Source organism: Linepithema humile, chromosome 2 (assembly GCF_040581485.1).
Source record: "Linepithema humile isolate Giens D197 chromosome 2, Lhum_UNIL_v1.0, whole genome shotgun sequence".
Lineage (NCBI taxonomy): Eukaryota > Metazoa > Arthropoda > Insecta > Hymenoptera > Formicidae > Linepithema > Linepithema humile.
The window spans coordinates 2,417,584-2,436,019 of NC_090129.1; the positions used below are offsets into that span (position 1 = coordinate 2,417,584).

The following is an 18,436-nucleotide window of genomic DNA, read 5'->3' on the forward strand; positions in this document are numbered from 1 at the left end:
GCATTCTTTTTATAACGGACGGTAACTGGCCAGTGGTCGTTATATGTTAGACCGGGATTTAATTGTATGCGAGTTTTAACGAGAGGTTTTCAAGAGATATTATATATTCACACGAATATATGAGATGTCCAAAAGCTGCTGGAACGTACTTGCGTATTGGACGATCAGAAAAAATTAAGAAATACGTCGATTGTTTCAATATAAAATCAAAATAATATAATATTTATTCTCTCGTGCTCACGTCATTTAAAATCGTTTTAAATTTTTGCATACCATAAATTATATTTTGACTACTTTAAAAACTATTTTTAAACGCACTCTTGATACACTTAAATGCATTTTTAAATCCACAAAATCAATCAGAATGCGAATGAGTTTATAAGATTTTATATTACTATATAAAACCATTTTAATAACAATTTCAATAATTATTTTAACAGCGATTTCAATAACTATATCTCGGACAATAAGATAAAGCTTATCTTGCATATGCAAGCGCGCGATCGAGAACTGTTTACAGAAAAATCGAGATCGTGGAATAGCTGTAAAAATCCCGTGAGATTATCAATGATGAGTCATCGGGGAATATCGTATAATATTAAGTCGCCAGACTCTGAGAAGAAAAGCCTTTTCTTGATCATGTATGACATCTCATTACCATTCCAATACCAGTTCAGGCGATTGGATCTCGTTCTAAATTTATGGGATTTTACGCTTCAGAAACAACCTTGAGTCTCGAAACACGCAGCTTATATATACGAATATGACGCATAATAATGTTTTAATGATTTCGCGCATCTTTGGCGATCGCGGAACACGCGATTTGAATTCCGCGTAAGCGTACTATTGTTTATAGTGATTTGTTGAAATATCGATGATAAAAAAGCGGTATCCTGCATCTTTTGTATCCGTTCAGCAGCGCGTTATTCAAGGATACTACTTTGTGTCACGGGATTCGTCGCACATACAAGCACGCCTCTTCTGTGTCTCTTAATTCACAGAAAATGAGATTGCATAGCGCACACGTGGGATGAAATAATTCTAATTCTAATTAAAACAAAGTAATACGTTTTTTTTTACGAGTCATGTATTTTGTATAACGTTTACTCTAGTATTGCAACAGTAAGTCAATACAATTTTGCATTATCATCCTATTTTATTATGTACAGTATAAATTCTTATCACTTATGAAAGTATATAAAATTATTGTTTTCCCGATATATATATTTTATAATTATAATTAATATAAAGGTACATATATATATATATCTATATACCCACTTGTTCTTATCTTGCAAAGTGAGAAATCGTCGAGACGAATTATACCTAACTACTTGATTGTATATGGCAAATATATCTTTTTTTTTTGTTCACGATCCTTGAAATAGGACGCATTACATACCACCTCTTCGATACTTTAATTGAATTAAATTGTCAATATACGTCGATCTTTCCGTTAAAAAATTTGTCGTATAAAATAAAACAACCGTCTGTAAGATACTCCACTCGTCCCGCAATAAACAAATCTTCATGAACAGTTTTTGTATATGGCAGTGTGAAAATGTTTTCGTAATGACGATCGTTCATCAATAATAAAACCAATTTTACGAGATCGTTATTATACGTTCAGATGATAAAATTCATGTGATTCAGCAGAAATGTAAATCCTCATTGTTAATAATATATATATACTCCCCCTCTTTCTTTCAATTCATTTCCTAATATCAAATCAGCAACGGGAAATCTTGTATGATATTGTTTGTATGTTTTTTTTTTAATGTTTATATAATATATCTATTATATATTATATTTTATATCGCACATTAACAAAATAAAATTATTCATGTTACACTATCAACTTGAATACTGAAGGTACTAATGTGGTAAAAACGTATATCTTTACCACGGATTATTATAGAACAGTAGTATTTTTTTGATTCTATTATATAACAGAATGTATATACAAGAGTGACAATATATATAAGGCCTGACACACAATACAATGATCTTTTTGTAGTTTTCGTAGGTGCCATGGCAATTACCTTTAGTTTAAAATCGTTCGATCTGTGGATCAAATATTCATTTACGTTTACAGCTTAGGCTAAGTCTTTGGCTTAGCGTCGGTAATAATAATCGGAAAAACTCAGTATGAATAAATATCTTCGAATGTAAAACTTGTGTCATATCAATTTCGCTTCTAGTTCAATTGACGCTGTATTTTTATGCAGTTTGAATGATATTCGTAAAGGGAAATCATATATAACAAATGATGCATAATTTTGCAAAAAACGCACTACCATTTAGTCTCGCATAGAAGATAATCAATAGCAATCCGCAACAATCGTAAATAATAACTTTTCAACATGCGGATCTATTCAATATTATAATAGGATCAAATCGGGGCCTAATATTATAGGTATATATCGTATGCACGGAGACAAAATTAAAACAAAGTTGTTTTTGAACTTGCTAGCAATATAACATGTAATACTAAAATTTTGCCAAGATCACAAATTTAATACAAGCATTACAAAAATTTACATGTCTCATCATGAATCAAACATTTACAATAAAAATGTATTTCCAATACTCCCATAAGTTAAAGTACACTGAACGCATATAATTTATGTATATATTATATCATGAATCAGAAATATATTATATCGACATAAAATCAAATCAAATTGCCAGATCCGTATATTTAGGCACGTACTCAAAGGTATGTAATATTTCCATAAAATCGTATAAATTATTTTAGATGTTCTTATGTAGCATTATAGCATATAGATTTTACATCTTATACACTTACAATCAAATCCCTTTAAGCTTAATCCTTGTATTCTGAATAACTCCCTATTCTGGATCAACCAACACTCTATGAACTTAATATCTCCTCTTGTCCTCTCTTCCATTACTTCACATTTATTTTATATAACTATATGACCATATAATTATGTTAGAATAGAAATGTGATTCGCTTTCTCACTTTAAATTGATTGTGCATGCAATGTTTCCATTCTGACACATTTTCATGTATCAATTAAACAAGACGAAGAGCAAGAAAAAAGTTCAGAATAGCAAGATTCGCTCTGTTTCGATGAATTATTTTCGGGATTTGATTGTATAACAAAGATAAAAAATAAGTATGAATAAACTATTAATGTATCATAAACAAATTTAGTCTTCAGTATTTATCATCATCAATATACGTAAAATCAACCGTAGTTGCGTCTACCGTACGATTGAACGGTGACAATCTTCTCTTGTTTTCTTGAGGAACTCAGTTTATGGTTCGTTATTTTATTTTTGATTATCCATAATATTTTTACACCATTAATCCATAGTAATAACGGTAACCCAGCGCATTTTCTCCTGCATGAACCATCTTGAAATATTTGATATCATATAGATGTTACCTGAATACATTTCAAAAGGAGGCAGATATGAGACCTTAAACTATGCCGAAGTAGTGAGTTCCTTATGAAGAAAAGTCTCGATATCCACTCGACATATAGGACAACGTTTATTGGTGCACAACCATCGATCCACACAATCAATATGAAATAAATGCATACATGGAAGCCTCCTAAAAATGAAAAAATATATATATAATATTACAAATTCATAATATTTTATTAAAAATATATAAAGCTACAGTTACGACTTACCTGACACTTTCGCAATCTTCAAATTCGGACAAACATATTGTACATTTCTCAATAGCATCTTCCCTGTTTTCAACCTTTTTTACCTATAATCCGATTACTTATGTAACACGAATGCTATAAAATTGGAGATTTTCGTTATAAATCTTCTTCTTTATCCTTACCCGTTTGTATTTATGAGGGAATGTGTGGCTCTCAATAGATTCTTGCGTAGCCCCACAACTCATGTGAGCCATACGTCGCAAATCAACAATGCGCATATAATTATCCAGTCGAGCAGACATGTGACGCGCTCCTTGCAACACAAAATCCGACAAACCCAACGGCATAATGTCATGTGTCCCGGGAAACGACACAATGTCGTGTGTCCCAGATCCTTGCTACACGCACGTTAAAGCGAGAAACGTCAAATACAATGTGTTCAAAGAAAACCATATGTAAGATATATTTAGAAGAGAAAAAACACGTACCATATGCGGATGGAAACTAATATGTACGTGATGCAAGCGTTGCGACGGCCGCTGATGCGGATCGTAGTGATACATATGATGATGCACATGTTGATGTACCGGCATCGAAGGTAACATCACTGGAGGAGTTGGTTCCATTTCTTCCACGCCATTCAGCGGATTTACCTGCGAATATAACACAATATGCGAATTAAAACACGTGAAATTTCAGCGGATGACACACATTTACGCTAAAACTAAATTACGATTATGGGCAGCACAGGGCACGGTCCCCTAAAGAAACTAGGTGGCCCAGGATGGGCCTCAGGATGACTATAAACAGTAGGTTGCTGCGGCGGTGGTAAAATAGGAGGTGGCAGATAATTTTCCGTATACGCTGCGTTATCTGTGCCGTTGTTGCACCGAGAGCCCGAAGGACTACTATTTCCCCCTCCTCCTGCTCCTCCTCCTCCTTCTCCGCTTGCACCACCACTTCCACTATTTCCTCCTCCTCCTCCTCCTCCCCCTCCTCCTCCTCCTCCGCCACCTCCTCCTCCTCCTCCTCCTCCTGCTGCTGCTGCTCCTCCTCCTCCTCCTCCTCCGCAAATATGTTGCGTTGATGAATGCCCATGAGCATTACATGGTCCCATACTATTAATAATAAAGTTTGATTTGTAAATCAAGTTTCTATTCTTTTGTTAGATAAAGTGTAATATATTGAAACTAACGCAGGATGCAAAGTTCTATGATAAAGCCTTCGTCTATGTACTTCTTGCATACGTTGTTGAGTCATCCACAATCTCTCTTGCACAGGATGCATGCGTGGTCTCGTTACATTTGCAGATGCATCTGTTTATAATAATAATAATGTTTAATTTAATTTCCATTCTTATAACACATGTGGTATTTTAATTATGCCACTTTTTAAAGTAGTTTATAAAATTTTAAATATGAAAAAGTTGTACCTCCTACAGCTCCGTAACCTGAATGAACATGCACTCTGTGAGTGTGTAACGTGCCTCTATTATGTGTATTATGCAAATGATTCCAAAAATCTGATGACCTATGCACACAATGTGGATTGGTTCTAAAAAGGATTTTATTACATGTATATAACATGGTAGTAATAACAAAATTATAATTTGATAGAAACTTCTCAACAATTGTATGTAAAAATATAATGCTCACCTATGGTTATAATCTGCCGACCATGGATTAACTACGGGATTTGATGGCGCAGATGGCGTGTGTTCTTCATCAGATTCTACAGTTAAGTCAACTACAGTGACTGTACGATTATCTTCATTCGTACTTTGCAATGAATTCTATAACGTCATAAGAAATATGTTCTTTCTTAAATAAAATTCTCATGATATCTACACTGATATTTTTTGAAACTCTTTATACTACGTGTATATTTTTTTTTATTTTTAATCTTAGGATTTCATAAAGAAAACTTCATATATCTTCAAAAAATACTACTTGTAAACTATTCATTTTTTCGATAATGACGAAATGATCATAAAGTGAAACTGTTTGAAGTAATTTGCAGCCCACGTTTTGATTTTGCTGATACAGCCAAAAATCAAATAACAAAAAACATAAAAATATTGTCTTGTTTCGACCATGGCAAGCTTTACACAAACAGTAATTAAAATAACTTTTTCTACAAAAAGAGTTAAACATGACTTATCTAATTTAACTTATCTAATTTAACTTTTAACGATTTTTATATTTCTTATATATAAATACCTTGGCATTATGATTAACAGTTCCAAGAACTTCAACCGAGCCATCCTCATCATCACTATCACTACTGGAGGACCAATCTAGTTGCAAATCTGGTGCCGATGGTGTGTCATCATTTTCTATCAAGATTACAAAATTAATAAATTATTTAATAATTATTGACAAAATACTATTAATGTGTCATAAATGCTATAAACGTACGAGATGTATGTACTGCATACACATCTTGAGGAGTTATCACATTTGACATAACTGAGTGATACAAACTATTAGACTCATTGGCATTATCACTTCCTATATTTTGTAAAACATTCGTGTCTTCCGTTGATCTTGTTACACTGTAAGTAAAACAATTTACAAAATTTTGTTATATTACAATGTAATAAAATAAAAAAATAGTTATATAAATATCAGTCAAATACTTGTTTGACATAGAATCAGATGGTCTAGATGGTCTAGATGATCTAGATGGTCCAGCTATACTCAAACTATCTGGCTGTTGTCCACTTAATAATTTCTGGTCTTCGCACTTTTTAGTTTTATGTTTGACACCCAAATCACGATCGTGTAATATTCTCTTTCTTCTATAATTATCACACACTCTATCCTCGCAAGGGTTATTTAACTGTCGAGCTGGAGGCTCCTTTTTTCTTTCTTGTCTATTTTGGCACATATTGCAATTTAAAAGATCAGGCTGCCAATATTCTTGCGAATCACTAGTTGTATCTGGTTGTGTTAAATAATTTCCATAAACAAAATTATTCTCGGAAGCAGTAGAATGAGCTGAATTTGTGTAAGAACCTATAGTCGTCACGTCTGACTCTTCAATATCACTTTCTGCAAATAAATGCTCATATTCCATTTCATTACCTAGAAGTGACATATATTTGATTTATCTCATCTGTTGCGACAAGAAATCCTTAAAGTATCCTTTATGCGTAGGTTAAGAAAATTATAATATTTCCCAAATATACCTGAGGTAAATCGAGATTGTGGAGACGGATCTACAGTTGATGTAAATGCTGTATCAAATATATCAGCTAACGATGTAGGATTAGCTTCTACGGATGCGGTTGTGGATTCTCCATGAAACAGCTCACTTTGTTCCTCAGGCTTTCCCTTATGCCAAACATTTTCTGAACTTGTGCTTTCTTCCATTCTACTTCTTCACTGATTTGCAACAAGATAATACATTAGATATGAAACTAGCTAAATTAATATATTCAATTGCGTAACATTGTAGCCCAAGTATTCGAAATAAATTACAATAATTAATTGCGCAGTGAAATATTATAATGATACGCGAAATTATATTTCAGATAATAAGACAGATTTTTTTCGGATGCGAATATTTCCGATCTATAATATCTGATAGTAATCCGAATCAAGGCTCGGTCTCAAAGTGAAAAATTTTCCGTTCTTAATGGCAATGTTGTGCGTTACGCACGACGTTTCCCGAGAACGCTATCAAATTACAGGAAGAAAAGTTTCATGATACTGCCGAAAGATAATGACTTTTCGGGCATATCGCCGGGATCTTACTATATGTTCCTGCGATAAAATCTCGGATCAATACCGCGATGGAATAATCCGTGCGCCGAAAGTGCATTTACCTTGTAACTCCCTCGACGCTCTCGTCAAACGATAAGCATATCTTCACCACGTCATTTTTTATCAGATTTATTTCCCGTGACACCGCTGTCACTTATATCATACTTTCCACACGCGCCGATATTACCTTCGGAACCGGAACACTGCGAATTTTATTAAATCGCGATCCATGTAAAAAAAACGTGGATATAATTAAATTCTTATGTCAGGAGTAATGATAATGAAATCGAAAAGAATTTACGACTGACGTAGACCGTCTCGTTAGTAATGCACATCTGGCAACTGCGATACCATCAATCGTACCTTACGTTAACTACAGCTCATTTTTAGTAGTTCCGTTGATCGTACAGCATGCTACCTTTTCAGCATTTCCACGATTACCAATCGCTGAGCGCTAAAACTTTTAGCGCCGAAAAGTTGTCCAATCTGCCGTGCTAATGATATATCCAGATAAACTTGCATAATTCCGTGATACAAATTTGTAAAAGAACCAATCTATTGTATGTTCAATATAAATTTGCATCAGACAAAATTGATCGATTTTTTTATGCATTTTGCAATTATGCAGAATCGTCTGAATAAACCTTTAAAATTGATGCATATCCAATCAGATGAAACTATTTAAAGAGCGAACGTCAATTACCACTCTATTCTTTTGTAAGTTCGTGCCATAATCGAGTCGACTTCATGCAACTTCATGCGATATCCGCTGACTGGCTGTGTTCCTTTGGACTTGACCTTCTTGCACCTTCTTGTCAGATCTTAGTAGTTAGTACTTCTTATGGTGGTCCCGTGTTAATTCAATAGCAACATTGCCTCCTCAACGAAAAGGACAGATTAGAAGATGGCTGTGGCTGCCAGGTCGTTAGCAAAATTCACAGGTGCGTCCCCGATACATTTTGTGTCTATATAATTTCCGCGCTCTGTCGTCATTATTCTTCAAACTTCGGCAAACGTTTGAACGACATGTAACGTGATTTTTCTCTCCCGATTACGCCATGCGCGGGCCGTGAACAGACTAAAAATAATGCTGACAGCCCGTGTTTATGATAATATTTCATTATGTAAGAAAGAATATGATCGCCTTGGAGTTGCGCCTCTACAAAAAAAAAATATGCGCTTTGTTAATTGAGAACAATGTATGTGTCGTACGCGCTTATCGCACATCGTACGCGGAGCAATTGGGTGATTTGTCCTCCCTATGATAATCATGACCCTTCCTACGTCAATAAATTTCACAACTGTAACATCAGCGATATTATTGTTTTTACATTGATTCTTGCCGTTGTAAAATATTACATATTTTAATTTACATATGTACTTTACTCTTGTTTGTTTCATAGTACAAATGTCAGATTACATTCCTTGGGTAAATGACAGCAAGTGAACCTTGACCTAGTAATCTTACAATTCAATATAGCTACTAAAAATAGCAAAAGGCAACAAATGTGCTTTTTATTTTTAGTCTGTATTAAGTAGATTTTTGTATTAAGTTTATATATTAATATTAGTTTATATTTGTCATTTTAAAGTAATGAATATGCTCCAGTTGTCACAATATTTTTCATTATAACAAATTGAATGGTATGTGTTTATAATGAATAATTAATATTACAATTGTCTTTTATAATTTTTCAGTGAGAAACTGTGGAAATTTATTACGGCCTCAAGTGAGATTTAACTACACAGAAACTAGGAAGAATTTAAAAATTGATGCAAATACCAAAGTGATATGCCAAGGTTTTACTGGAAAGCAAGGAACTTTTCATTGTCAACAGGCTCTTGATTATGGTACAAAGATAGTAGGTGGAGTTAGCCCTAAGAAGGCAGGTACAGAACATCTTGGAAAGCCTGTATACAAGACAGTTAAAGAAGTAAGTGTATTACTTATCTTTTTACAATATTTATTTATTTGCCATAATATTTAATTGATTATTTTGTTCTTTTTTTAGGCAAAAGAAGCAACCGGAGCTACTGCATCAGTCATTTATGTTCCTCCCCCATCAGCAGCAGCAGCCATTATGGAAGCGATGGACGCTGAAATGCCATTAATAGTTTGCATTACAGAGGGTATTCCTCAACATGATATGGTGAAAGTGAAGAGGCGATTACTCGAACAAAATAAGTCCCGTCTAATTGGCCCAAATTGCCCTGGAATAATAGCACCCGAACAGGTATATAGAGAAATAATTTTAAACATTCTGAAATTTGAGAATGAAGTACACTTATAATGTATAATGTTACAGTGTAAAATTGGTATTATGCCCGGCCATATACATCATAAAGGAAAGATTGGTATTGTGTCAAGGTCAGGAACTCTAACTTATGAGGCTGTGAATCAAACGACCCTTGTAAGCATATTTTAATAAAATATGTTAGAAATATATATATTGCGAGAGATTAAATATATTATAATGCTGCTTTGTTTCAAGGCTGGATTGGGACAAACATTATGCGTTGGTATTGGTGGTGATCCATTCAACGGTACTGATTTCATTGATTGTTTGGATGTATTTCTTACTGATCCAGATTGCGATGGTATTATAATGATCGGAGAGATTGGTGGCAGTGCAGAAGAGTTAGCAGCAGAATATCTCATCGAGAAAAATACTGTTGGTTGCTGTTCTGAAGTATTGGTACCCAAATCCCAATCCATCCTAGTCAAATCCCATCTTATCCTGTAATCTAAGAATAGTTATCTTGTTTGCTGAAATTTTTTATAATACAATGTACACATATTTGTGTTGTAGGGTGGAAAAGCTAAGCCAGTAGTATCCTTTATTGCTGGTATTACTGCGCCACCTGGACGAAGAATGGGTCATGCTGGTGCCATAATTTCAGGAGGAAGAGGTGGTGCACAAGATAAAATTAATGCACTCGAAAAAGTGAGTAAGAACTCGTATATAACATTGTTATATGTAAAATAATTTCTTGAATCGAGCGGTATATACGTGAGTATTTTGTTATCAGGCTGGTGTAATAGTAACGAGGAGTCCTGCACAAATGGGTAATGAACTTCTGAAGGAAATGACACGGCTTGGTTTAGTCTGTAATTAAAACGCACTACTATAATTCTGTGTAGTTTTCTTCATGTCTACCTGTATCTTCATGTGAAAAATAAATTGAAAGTATGTCATAAAGCAATAACACACAGAACATAGTAGTGTTATATCGAAATGGAATTTATTTCATTTATTAATAATATATCAATTGTTCTTATCGCTCCATAGAACAGCGCTATTATTTGCTAAAGATTATAGTTGATACATGAAGATATAATTGATATTTTTTTTTGAAGAACTGAATTTGTTTAACAGCAAACGCCATTTATAATACTTTTACAGAATTAACTGTTGCGTTGACAGTGACAGATATCCACAATTATAATTTATAAATTATCTAACGAAACGTTAACTGCCATTGATCTGTCACGGTTTTAACTGATGCAAAGTTATAAATTTTTCTATAATGTGGAAACATAGTTTTGAAGAATGGTTATTTAAATATTCTATTGTAAATTATATCAAGCATAATATATTACAGTAATGAACTTAAATTCTATGGAATATGTATTCTTACTGTAAACATGTTAAAAATTTAAATATATATATAAATATTTCTGCTTGTTCCCACAACTACTTGTAACTTGTATAATTATCTTTCCATGTTTTGTCAGAGACAAAACTACTTCAACATTCTCACCTAAATCCCATTACTTTATCGATAAAATTAGCAATGTTTGCACTTTTATCATTAACAAATGGCTTCAATTTCATCAAGTCCATTGTTTCTATAATGTGTAATAAATTTTGACAAGTGCAGTAATATAAATGTTCATCCTTGTATAGTTGCTCAGCTAGTTCTACTTGATGATTGTCCATGAGGAGATCATTTATCACTACAATTAGATGTTTACGTTTTTCCAAAGCCTCTAGCACACTTCCCGCACCTGCATGACTTATCACAAGATCTGCCGATTGTATGTACTCTCCGATGGATGGGCTTAATTTAAAGGTTTCTATTTTGTTGAAACCACAACGTGCAGTGCAATCTATCTCTAAACTGCTATTACCAATTTGCAAAATTAGATGTTTGTAATTCCGCGCTGATAGAGCCTGAAATCGCGATAGTAACTGCATAACACGTTATACATACTGAAAGATGTATGATAATAAAAAATAAATATTCGACTGTAACACGAGAAATAAATAATGATAAAATATGTATATTACCTTTAAAACAGCGCGACTTAATATTGTAGTTATCAGATTGTCAAATTTTGTTGTGCCAACCGTAACAAATACCATTTTATCCGACATTGTGTTGTATTTATAACGTTTCACGCATTAAGAATGGAGACGGTGGTATATTTATTAGTTTTCATTACATTTTTTATTCAGATATTTGTTCAATTCATTAAAATATCGCATATGCACATGATACAGCAGAGAACCGGTTACATCAACGTGGCTAGACTAACCTATTCTCTTCTCTGTATCGAAAATTAATTTTGATTTTAAAAGGCAAAATAAAATTAATCTAGCTTAAAGTTGGCTGTCCGCTTTTTGTATTATATTTCACTCATAATATAATTAAAAAATTTAATGAGATTAAATTGTGACAAATGCGAAATCACACAATCATGGATCGGACAGGTTAATTTGGATTTAAGGCTCGTTTACAACGACATCGATTGATTGGTTATCGAAAAAAAAATAATTTTATTACTCCAAAAATTTTCTGTACAATAGCCAATCTGTTTCTCTGACAAGTGTGTCGTTGCTCATTGAAACACTCTATTTTGGATCTGGAAGAAAAAACCAATCATGTTTGATGACTGTATGACGATTGCACATTCTCTCTACTGGATGCAACCATTTTGCATTCTCGTAACTCAAGTTCAAAACATTGCGATGCTATCATGATACTATCGTGTAGTTAGTGCTGGTTAACACTGTCGGTTAAAACTTTGTTAAAACGTGGTTACATTTGATATACATTGATCTTATTTGTTGCTGTTACTTATTATTCATGAGAAATTATTTAACGATCAGAAATGAAGACAGCGCTGGATCCGGTATATGTGCAGGTACTGCGCGTCATTTTATTACAACAGAAATAATACATGTGCAATAAGTCGTAGTACAACCGGCGAGAAAGTTGTGATAAAAGTTGCTTTTAATGCAATGATAACTATGAAAATGTTCAGAAAAATTAATTTTTTATATTTTTCTACTCGTTTTCTTTACGAGGCATTATTTCTTTGCTGATTGTACTAAGATTGAACACACATTCTATATAAGCGACTTTTGACATTGATATTGGCTTTTAAAGTGCGTAGTTATTAAAGTTGATTATGCATATATCTCCGTACGCTTGCATAATAAATAACAATTTTGCCAAATGAATAAAATTAATTGTGGAGTAATCTTGATAAATTTTATGTAAGATATTTGTCTTTAATAAACATTAAATATACATTTGTTTTAACGCTGTGGAACATATAAATATATAGATAATGCCATTGAATGTTTAACTTTTACTCACTTGCTTTTATGCTTTCAGGACTTTCTATTTAAACAGTCAAATACATCTCAAGTATTTGATTTCAAAATTCCCACATACATTCCTCCCGCTTGTAGCCTTCTTGTGGCGGATAAGAAACGAGGACTGTTATATGTAGGACATGATGACAAAATTACCGTTTTAAAGCCAGCAGAGGAGAACAATCCAGAGTGGAAGATAGAACTTCAATTGCCAGGAATTATATCAAAGATTGCAATTAATTGTGATTATAATTATATTGCTATAGCTGTAGCACTGAAGCCTACAATATTGATATATGATGCCCATTCACTAGCTAGAAATGTATGCACGTAGTGTATCTGCAGAAGTTTTACAAACATTTCAAAATTGTATCTAGTACTATAGAAAAATGTAGGAATTGAATATTCTATTATTGATGAATTTATTTCTTTTCAGAGTCTCATTCTACTACTTGAAATAACATCGTCAAATAAGTTAGACAGTTATGTGACAGATATACGATGGAATCCTACTGTACCTGCACATCTTTGCACTATTACTAGTGATTGTACCATTGGTAGCTTCCAGTTAAAAGTGGAGGAAGAAGTAAGAGAGAATTCTATACCAAAAGTATCTGTACTTTCCAAAGTGTCCAACGAACCGCAAGCACTGTGTGCATCATGGAGTCCCAAGGGCAAACAAATAGCAGTTGGCTGCAGAAACGGAGACATCGTTCAATTGAGGCCAGATACTTTGAAGGTTGCTAGGACTATCGCAGGTCCCTCGCCATTTATCGGAGAAATTATTAGCCTTTTATGGATCAGCAATTATCAATTTTGTGCCGCTTATGTGAACAATGAGCGGAACATCAATGTTCTCATTGTCGACGCGCCGAGAGGAGAGACAAACGCTATATTTACATGTTATGAAGATATTACATACGGATATCCCGACGCTGACGGGGAAGGAAACGCTCCTCGTTATTATTTCGAGCATGTGCCAGAGTGGGGACTTATTATGGCGGGTAGTGGCACCAGCAGTGATATAGCTGTATTAGGCACTGTAGATGGGGGTGTAAATTGGAATCAGTGGCAATTAATCGACAGTGGCAGAGCACTATTGCCTCTGATAAGAACTACAGAAGTTTATCCGATAGGTTTGGCTGTAGACAAATCTCCAACTAATAAACTATTGTGGAGCGCGGAATCAACATTGCCTCATCCAGTTCCCATTTTGCATATTCTTGGAACATTCGGAAGATTGTGCAGCTTTCACATGGTTAACTTATCGCCCAACTGTCATCCCATTAATTCACCTCCCACAGAAATTGTCACGGCTCCGCCTCCGTCACAACCCAGTGCTTTACCCGAAATGTCGTTTAATATAAATACCGCAGTGACCAGCACGCCGCGTCCAAAGCAATCGGAGATCATGCCAGAACGACCAAAGCCCGCTGTAGTAACGAATATATTTGGTGATTCTCTGAAAGCAGCAGGATTCTTCCAACAACCCGTGGAGCAGCCGGCGGAACAACCAAAACTGCAAGAAGAAAAACCTGCGCCGATCACGATTATAAAACCGATTGTGCCCAAAGAGCCGCCGCCGGAACCTGCAAAGCCGGAAATCAGATTAGCGGTGGATAATAAAGAAGCAAGCTCGCCACAAGTGGTGGAACGGAGAGCTTCCATCGACGACAGCATACGGATGCGAGCTTATCTCCAGGAACAAGCGTTGTTCGAGAAAGAATTGCGAAATAGGCTGGAACCGCAGGTGTGGGAGTGCGGCACGCTCGAAGAGAAGAAGCGACTCAGCGAGATAACCGCAGACATAGAAGATTTTCTGAGAGAGCTAAACGATACGACAAACGGCCTGTCCACCGATATAGCGTGCTTAAAAGCGCTGTTGCTTCAGTCGTTCGCGTGGGTCGAAGAAACGAAATCGAAGAACGCAGCCAGTGCCGATACTCCCTGCAGAAACTGCAGTGAAAACAACAAGATAGCGGATCTAAAACGGTGTTTTTACTACATGCACACACAGCTCGGTCAAATCAGTAAGATGTTGGATTTGGAATGGTCGGAGCAGAAGGCGCGGGAAAAGTCGAAGATGAAAATTCCCAGCTTGGAGTATGTGTATCAGAATCTTCTGATGTACAGCAGGATTATCGCGAAGCAAAACGAGAAAACCGAGCAAACCGCGCGTCTGTGGAAGTCTTGTAAGTGCTCGTTGGGATATTCTACGGTCGTTGAAGTGGCCAGTCTCGACCGCTCCATGGCGAGTCTGCATCTAAATACGCCGAAATCACCAGCGACCACCATGCGAGGAAAAACCGATGTCATAGACGCACGTTGCAAAGCTATCGCCAAAAGAACTCTCTGTTTCACGCATGAAAAGCAGGTTAAACTAAAGGCATTGCTCACCGAATCTCCACCGAGAATCATCAAGTCGATTAATCCATCACCAGTTCAAGATCGTTTGAAGGCTACACTGTCTTCCTTGGCATCTCACAGTTCTGCAGTCACGCAGGAAGCTAAAACTAAAACCGAACCACCAATTGTTAAACAAAATACCACCGTCAAGCAGACAGTTGAGAAGCAGATCAAGTCGCAAAGTCCCCTCGCTTCGTTGAACAGTATTGTTGCTAGGATCGGTTCGTCCGATACAAACGGCGCCGCTGTGCAGAATAAAACGCAGCAGAAGCCACTTCCTGCAACTGTCTCATTCTCCACTACGATTTCTACGAAACAAACGGACAAGAAACCTACCGTACCTACGGTAACTCCCATGATCTCTCAATCAAAACCGAAACAGGAGCCGAATGTTGGCTTTCCGTCGTCCATCACGTTCGGAACGTCAGCGGCGAAACCTCAAGAAATCCTCTTTCCCAAGTCCCCCCTTATGGACGCAACTGCCAGAAGCAATAAAGAATTAACGACGAACGACGGCGTCCCCAGAGCGGCGGAGTCTGCTTTGTTCTCGACTGGATTATTAAAGGACGTACTTTCGACGGAGTATCCGCTATCGGATACGGCTCGTATCGTTCGCAATCTACCGTCACTTTCAGCGGCGCCGGTGGTGAAAACCGATGCCGCTTCCACGTTCAGTTTCGCTGGAGCCAACATAGTTCCGTCTGTCGCGAAGAGTTCCTCGTCCGGTACCGCGCTCGACACGGTGATGTCCTTCGCTTATGCGAAATCCGCGCAGCCTACCGTGGAATCGTCTATAGCTCAAGCACCGATACAGACGATGGATTTCTCGGCTCTGTCTTTAGGATCAGCCAGTGCGTTGACTCTTCAATCGGCGAATCTTTTGAACAACACCGCCGATGTCAAGTTAAACGCGCCCACGACCTCCATGAGCTTCGCTGTATCCGAGCCGGTTATAACAGCACAGGCACCCACCGTTGCTGCTACAACCGTTGCCGTTATAGGCGGGATTACCATTAGCCTCGCGGACACGAGGACCGCGTCCAACGTGGAGCGCAAGTCAACGGAGATGCCATTCACCAGTCCGGTCGCCATTGAAAAGATCACGCCGGAGAAAGCGCCCGGTTTCGGAATCGCAGCCGCCCAGGCTGCTCCGACTTCGTTATCCGCGGCACCGATATTCAGCGGCCAGACTGTTATCAAGAATATGGTTCCGGAAGTGACGACTACACCGTCCACTACAACAACCTTCGGCGCGGCTGCTTTCCCCTCGATCGCACCTACCTTTGGAACGTCAACCTCAGCGCCGACGGCGTCGGTCTTCAGCAGCTTCGCGAATGCACCTTCTGCCGCGACTCCTAGTTCTTCAACGGCACCCGCAAGTGGCACCGTGTCTCCTTTCCAGAGTTCCCTGAATAAAGCGACGTTCGGTGACACCGCCGCCACCAGCATGCCGGCCACGAGTTACGGGATTAGCTCTGGCAATACTTCCGCGGGTACGATCTCGTTCGCTACGGCGGCAGCGGTGGCGACGACATCGGCAGCGGTTTCGATCACGCCAGCATTCGGCAAAAGCCTGGTAGGATCTCCGGTGTCGAACGCGCAGTTCTCGAACGTTCAGCAGACACCGGCGTCCACAGCGAACGTCTTCACGAAGCCGATACTCAGTCCCCCGTCGACGCTGTTCGGCGGCACATCGGGATCCGTGTTCTCCAATATACCCGCCACATCCCCGAACACCTCTATATTCGGCGGCAGCAGCGGCGGCAGCAGCAGCAATATGAACTCCATCTTCGCGCCGTCAACTCCATTGCCTCCGCCGAGCGGAGATATCTTCGGCGGTAACACAGGATTCGGTACATCGGGATCTATATTCGACACCAATACTCCGAAACCTGGTAACATGTTTGGCGGAGCGACGAACACGGCACCTATTCCGTTTGGCAACACAATGAGCAATGCGTCGCCGACGGCAACCGGCGCTTCACCCACCGGCGGCAATGTTTTCAGCAGGCCTGCTGCTGGGCCCAACACGTCCCCGATACAGCAATCTGTGCTTGGTAATCAACCAGCCTTCGGACAAGCTCCTGCGTTTGGCGCTAAACCGGTGTTCGGATCGTCACCCGTCTTCGGAGGGTCTAAAACAGTTTTCGGAGGCAGTAGCTTTGGCACGTTTCCCACGTTTGAACCTACCATCGTAGGTGAGTGAAAGCTTATATCAGTATAATTAATATTCGTATTAATTAAAAAATGTAAATATACAATTTCTATCTTTGAAAATCAGTATAAAACTATTTTCACAAAGCTTTTAAATCCAAGATATATGTGTACAAAATGCAACAATTGATCTTATGAAAAAAAGCTAAACGCCACATTACATAATTAATTATATTAGCTTGCATATCTGTTGTTCATTTATAATGAGAAAATAATTTTTTAGAGGGATTTGGAAATCAACCTGCTATGCAGGGAGGCTCTACAATGGAAAATATGCCGAAAGTTTTTGGAGAGGTAGCAAGCAACAGTATGTTCGAATCTTTAGCCAATCAACCAGGTGGTCTCAGTTTCGGTAGTTTAGCTCAGAAGAATCCCGAACCTGAAAAACCAACGTTCACTGCGTATGTGGTTTTTTTATTATCAATAAATTTTTAATCGAGCAAATCGATAAAAAAAGAAATAAGAATTGTAGAAGCAACTTATAAGTAACGAAAAATTATTGTTTTATTTCAGCGGCAGCTCGTTCTCCAGTTGGAGATGAACAATGTACAGTTGCGGCAGGATACTTATTTATAAAACCATCGTGCGCTAAATCATTCACCGAATAGGAGCCAAGAATGATCTAATTACAATCATGTGCATATTGTCTTATATTTAGAAAAACTTTTTATGAAAAGAATTGCGCTCTATTATATCTTTTACTGTTGTAATAAATGAGAACAAAATTTGATTTTGTAATAAAATATTTTCATTCAAATAAGAAAAAATATTTAAATAATATTATAATGAATACTGT

The 18,436-nt window shown here is 37.1% G+C and overlaps 4 protein-coding genes across 4 annotated transcripts; 2 read left to right on the plus strand and 2 right to left on the minus strand.

Annotated features, from left to right (window-relative positions):
* Positions 1 to 1,299: 1,299 nt before the first annotated feature.
* Positions 1,300 to 7,809, minus strand: LOC105677593 (E3 ubiquitin-protein ligase Arkadia). Its single transcript, XM_012376324.2, has 14 exons — positions 7,477 to 7,809; positions 6,838 to 7,033; positions 6,286 to 6,733; positions 6,065 to 6,201; positions 5,867 to 5,982; positions 5,303 to 5,439; positions 5,080 to 5,201; positions 4,843 to 4,963; positions 4,719 to 4,765; positions 4,381 to 4,574; positions 4,136 to 4,300; positions 3,830 to 4,045; positions 3,669 to 3,751; positions 1,300 to 3,586 (listed from the first exon to the last, which is right to left on the minus strand). The coding sequence occupies exons 2-14, from the start codon at positions 7,019 to 7,021 to the stop codon at positions 3,457 to 3,459; spliced, it is 2,100 nt and encodes a 699-aa protein (XP_012231747.2). The 5' UTR covers positions 7,022 to 7,033; positions 7,477 to 7,809; the 3' UTR covers positions 1,300 to 3,456.
* Positions 7,810 to 8,148: 339 nt separating this feature from the next.
* On the plus strand, positions 8,149 to 11,109 carry Scsalpha1 (Succinyl-coenzyme A synthetase alpha subunit 1). The gene is made up of 7 exons (XM_012376288.2): positions 8,149 to 8,355; positions 9,113 to 9,348; positions 9,427 to 9,648; positions 9,721 to 9,825; positions 9,907 to 10,086; positions 10,225 to 10,359; positions 10,445 to 11,109. The coding sequence occupies exons 1-7, from the start codon at positions 8,319 to 8,321 to the stop codon at positions 10,529 to 10,531; spliced, it is 1,002 nt and encodes a 333-aa protein (XP_012231711.1). The 5' UTR covers positions 8,149 to 8,318; the 3' UTR covers positions 10,532 to 11,109.
* Positions 10,753 to 12,134, minus strand: Alg13 (Alg13 UDP-N-acetylglucosaminyltransferase subunit). The gene is made up of 2 exons (XM_012376289.2): positions 11,707 to 12,134; positions 10,753 to 11,589 (listed from the first exon to the last, which is right to left on the minus strand). The coding sequence occupies exons 1-2, from the start codon at positions 11,791 to 11,793 to the stop codon at positions 11,173 to 11,175; spliced, it is 504 nt and encodes a 167-aa protein (XP_012231712.1). The 5' UTR covers positions 11,794 to 12,134; the 3' UTR covers positions 10,753 to 11,172.
* Positions 12,135 to 12,148: 14 nt separating this feature from the next.
* Nup214 (nuclear pore complex protein Nup214) lies at positions 12,149 to 18,370 on the plus strand. The gene is made up of 5 exons (XM_012376287.2): positions 12,149 to 12,563; positions 13,040 to 13,342; positions 13,457 to 17,624; positions 17,864 to 18,041; positions 18,154 to 18,370. Exons 1-5 carry the CDS (start codon positions 12,531 to 12,533, stop codon positions 18,179 to 18,181), a joined length of 4,710 nt encoding a protein of 1,569 aa, XP_012231710.2. The 5' UTR covers positions 12,149 to 12,530; the 3' UTR covers positions 18,182 to 18,370.
* The last annotated feature ends 66 nt before the right edge of the window (positions 18,371 to 18,436 follow it).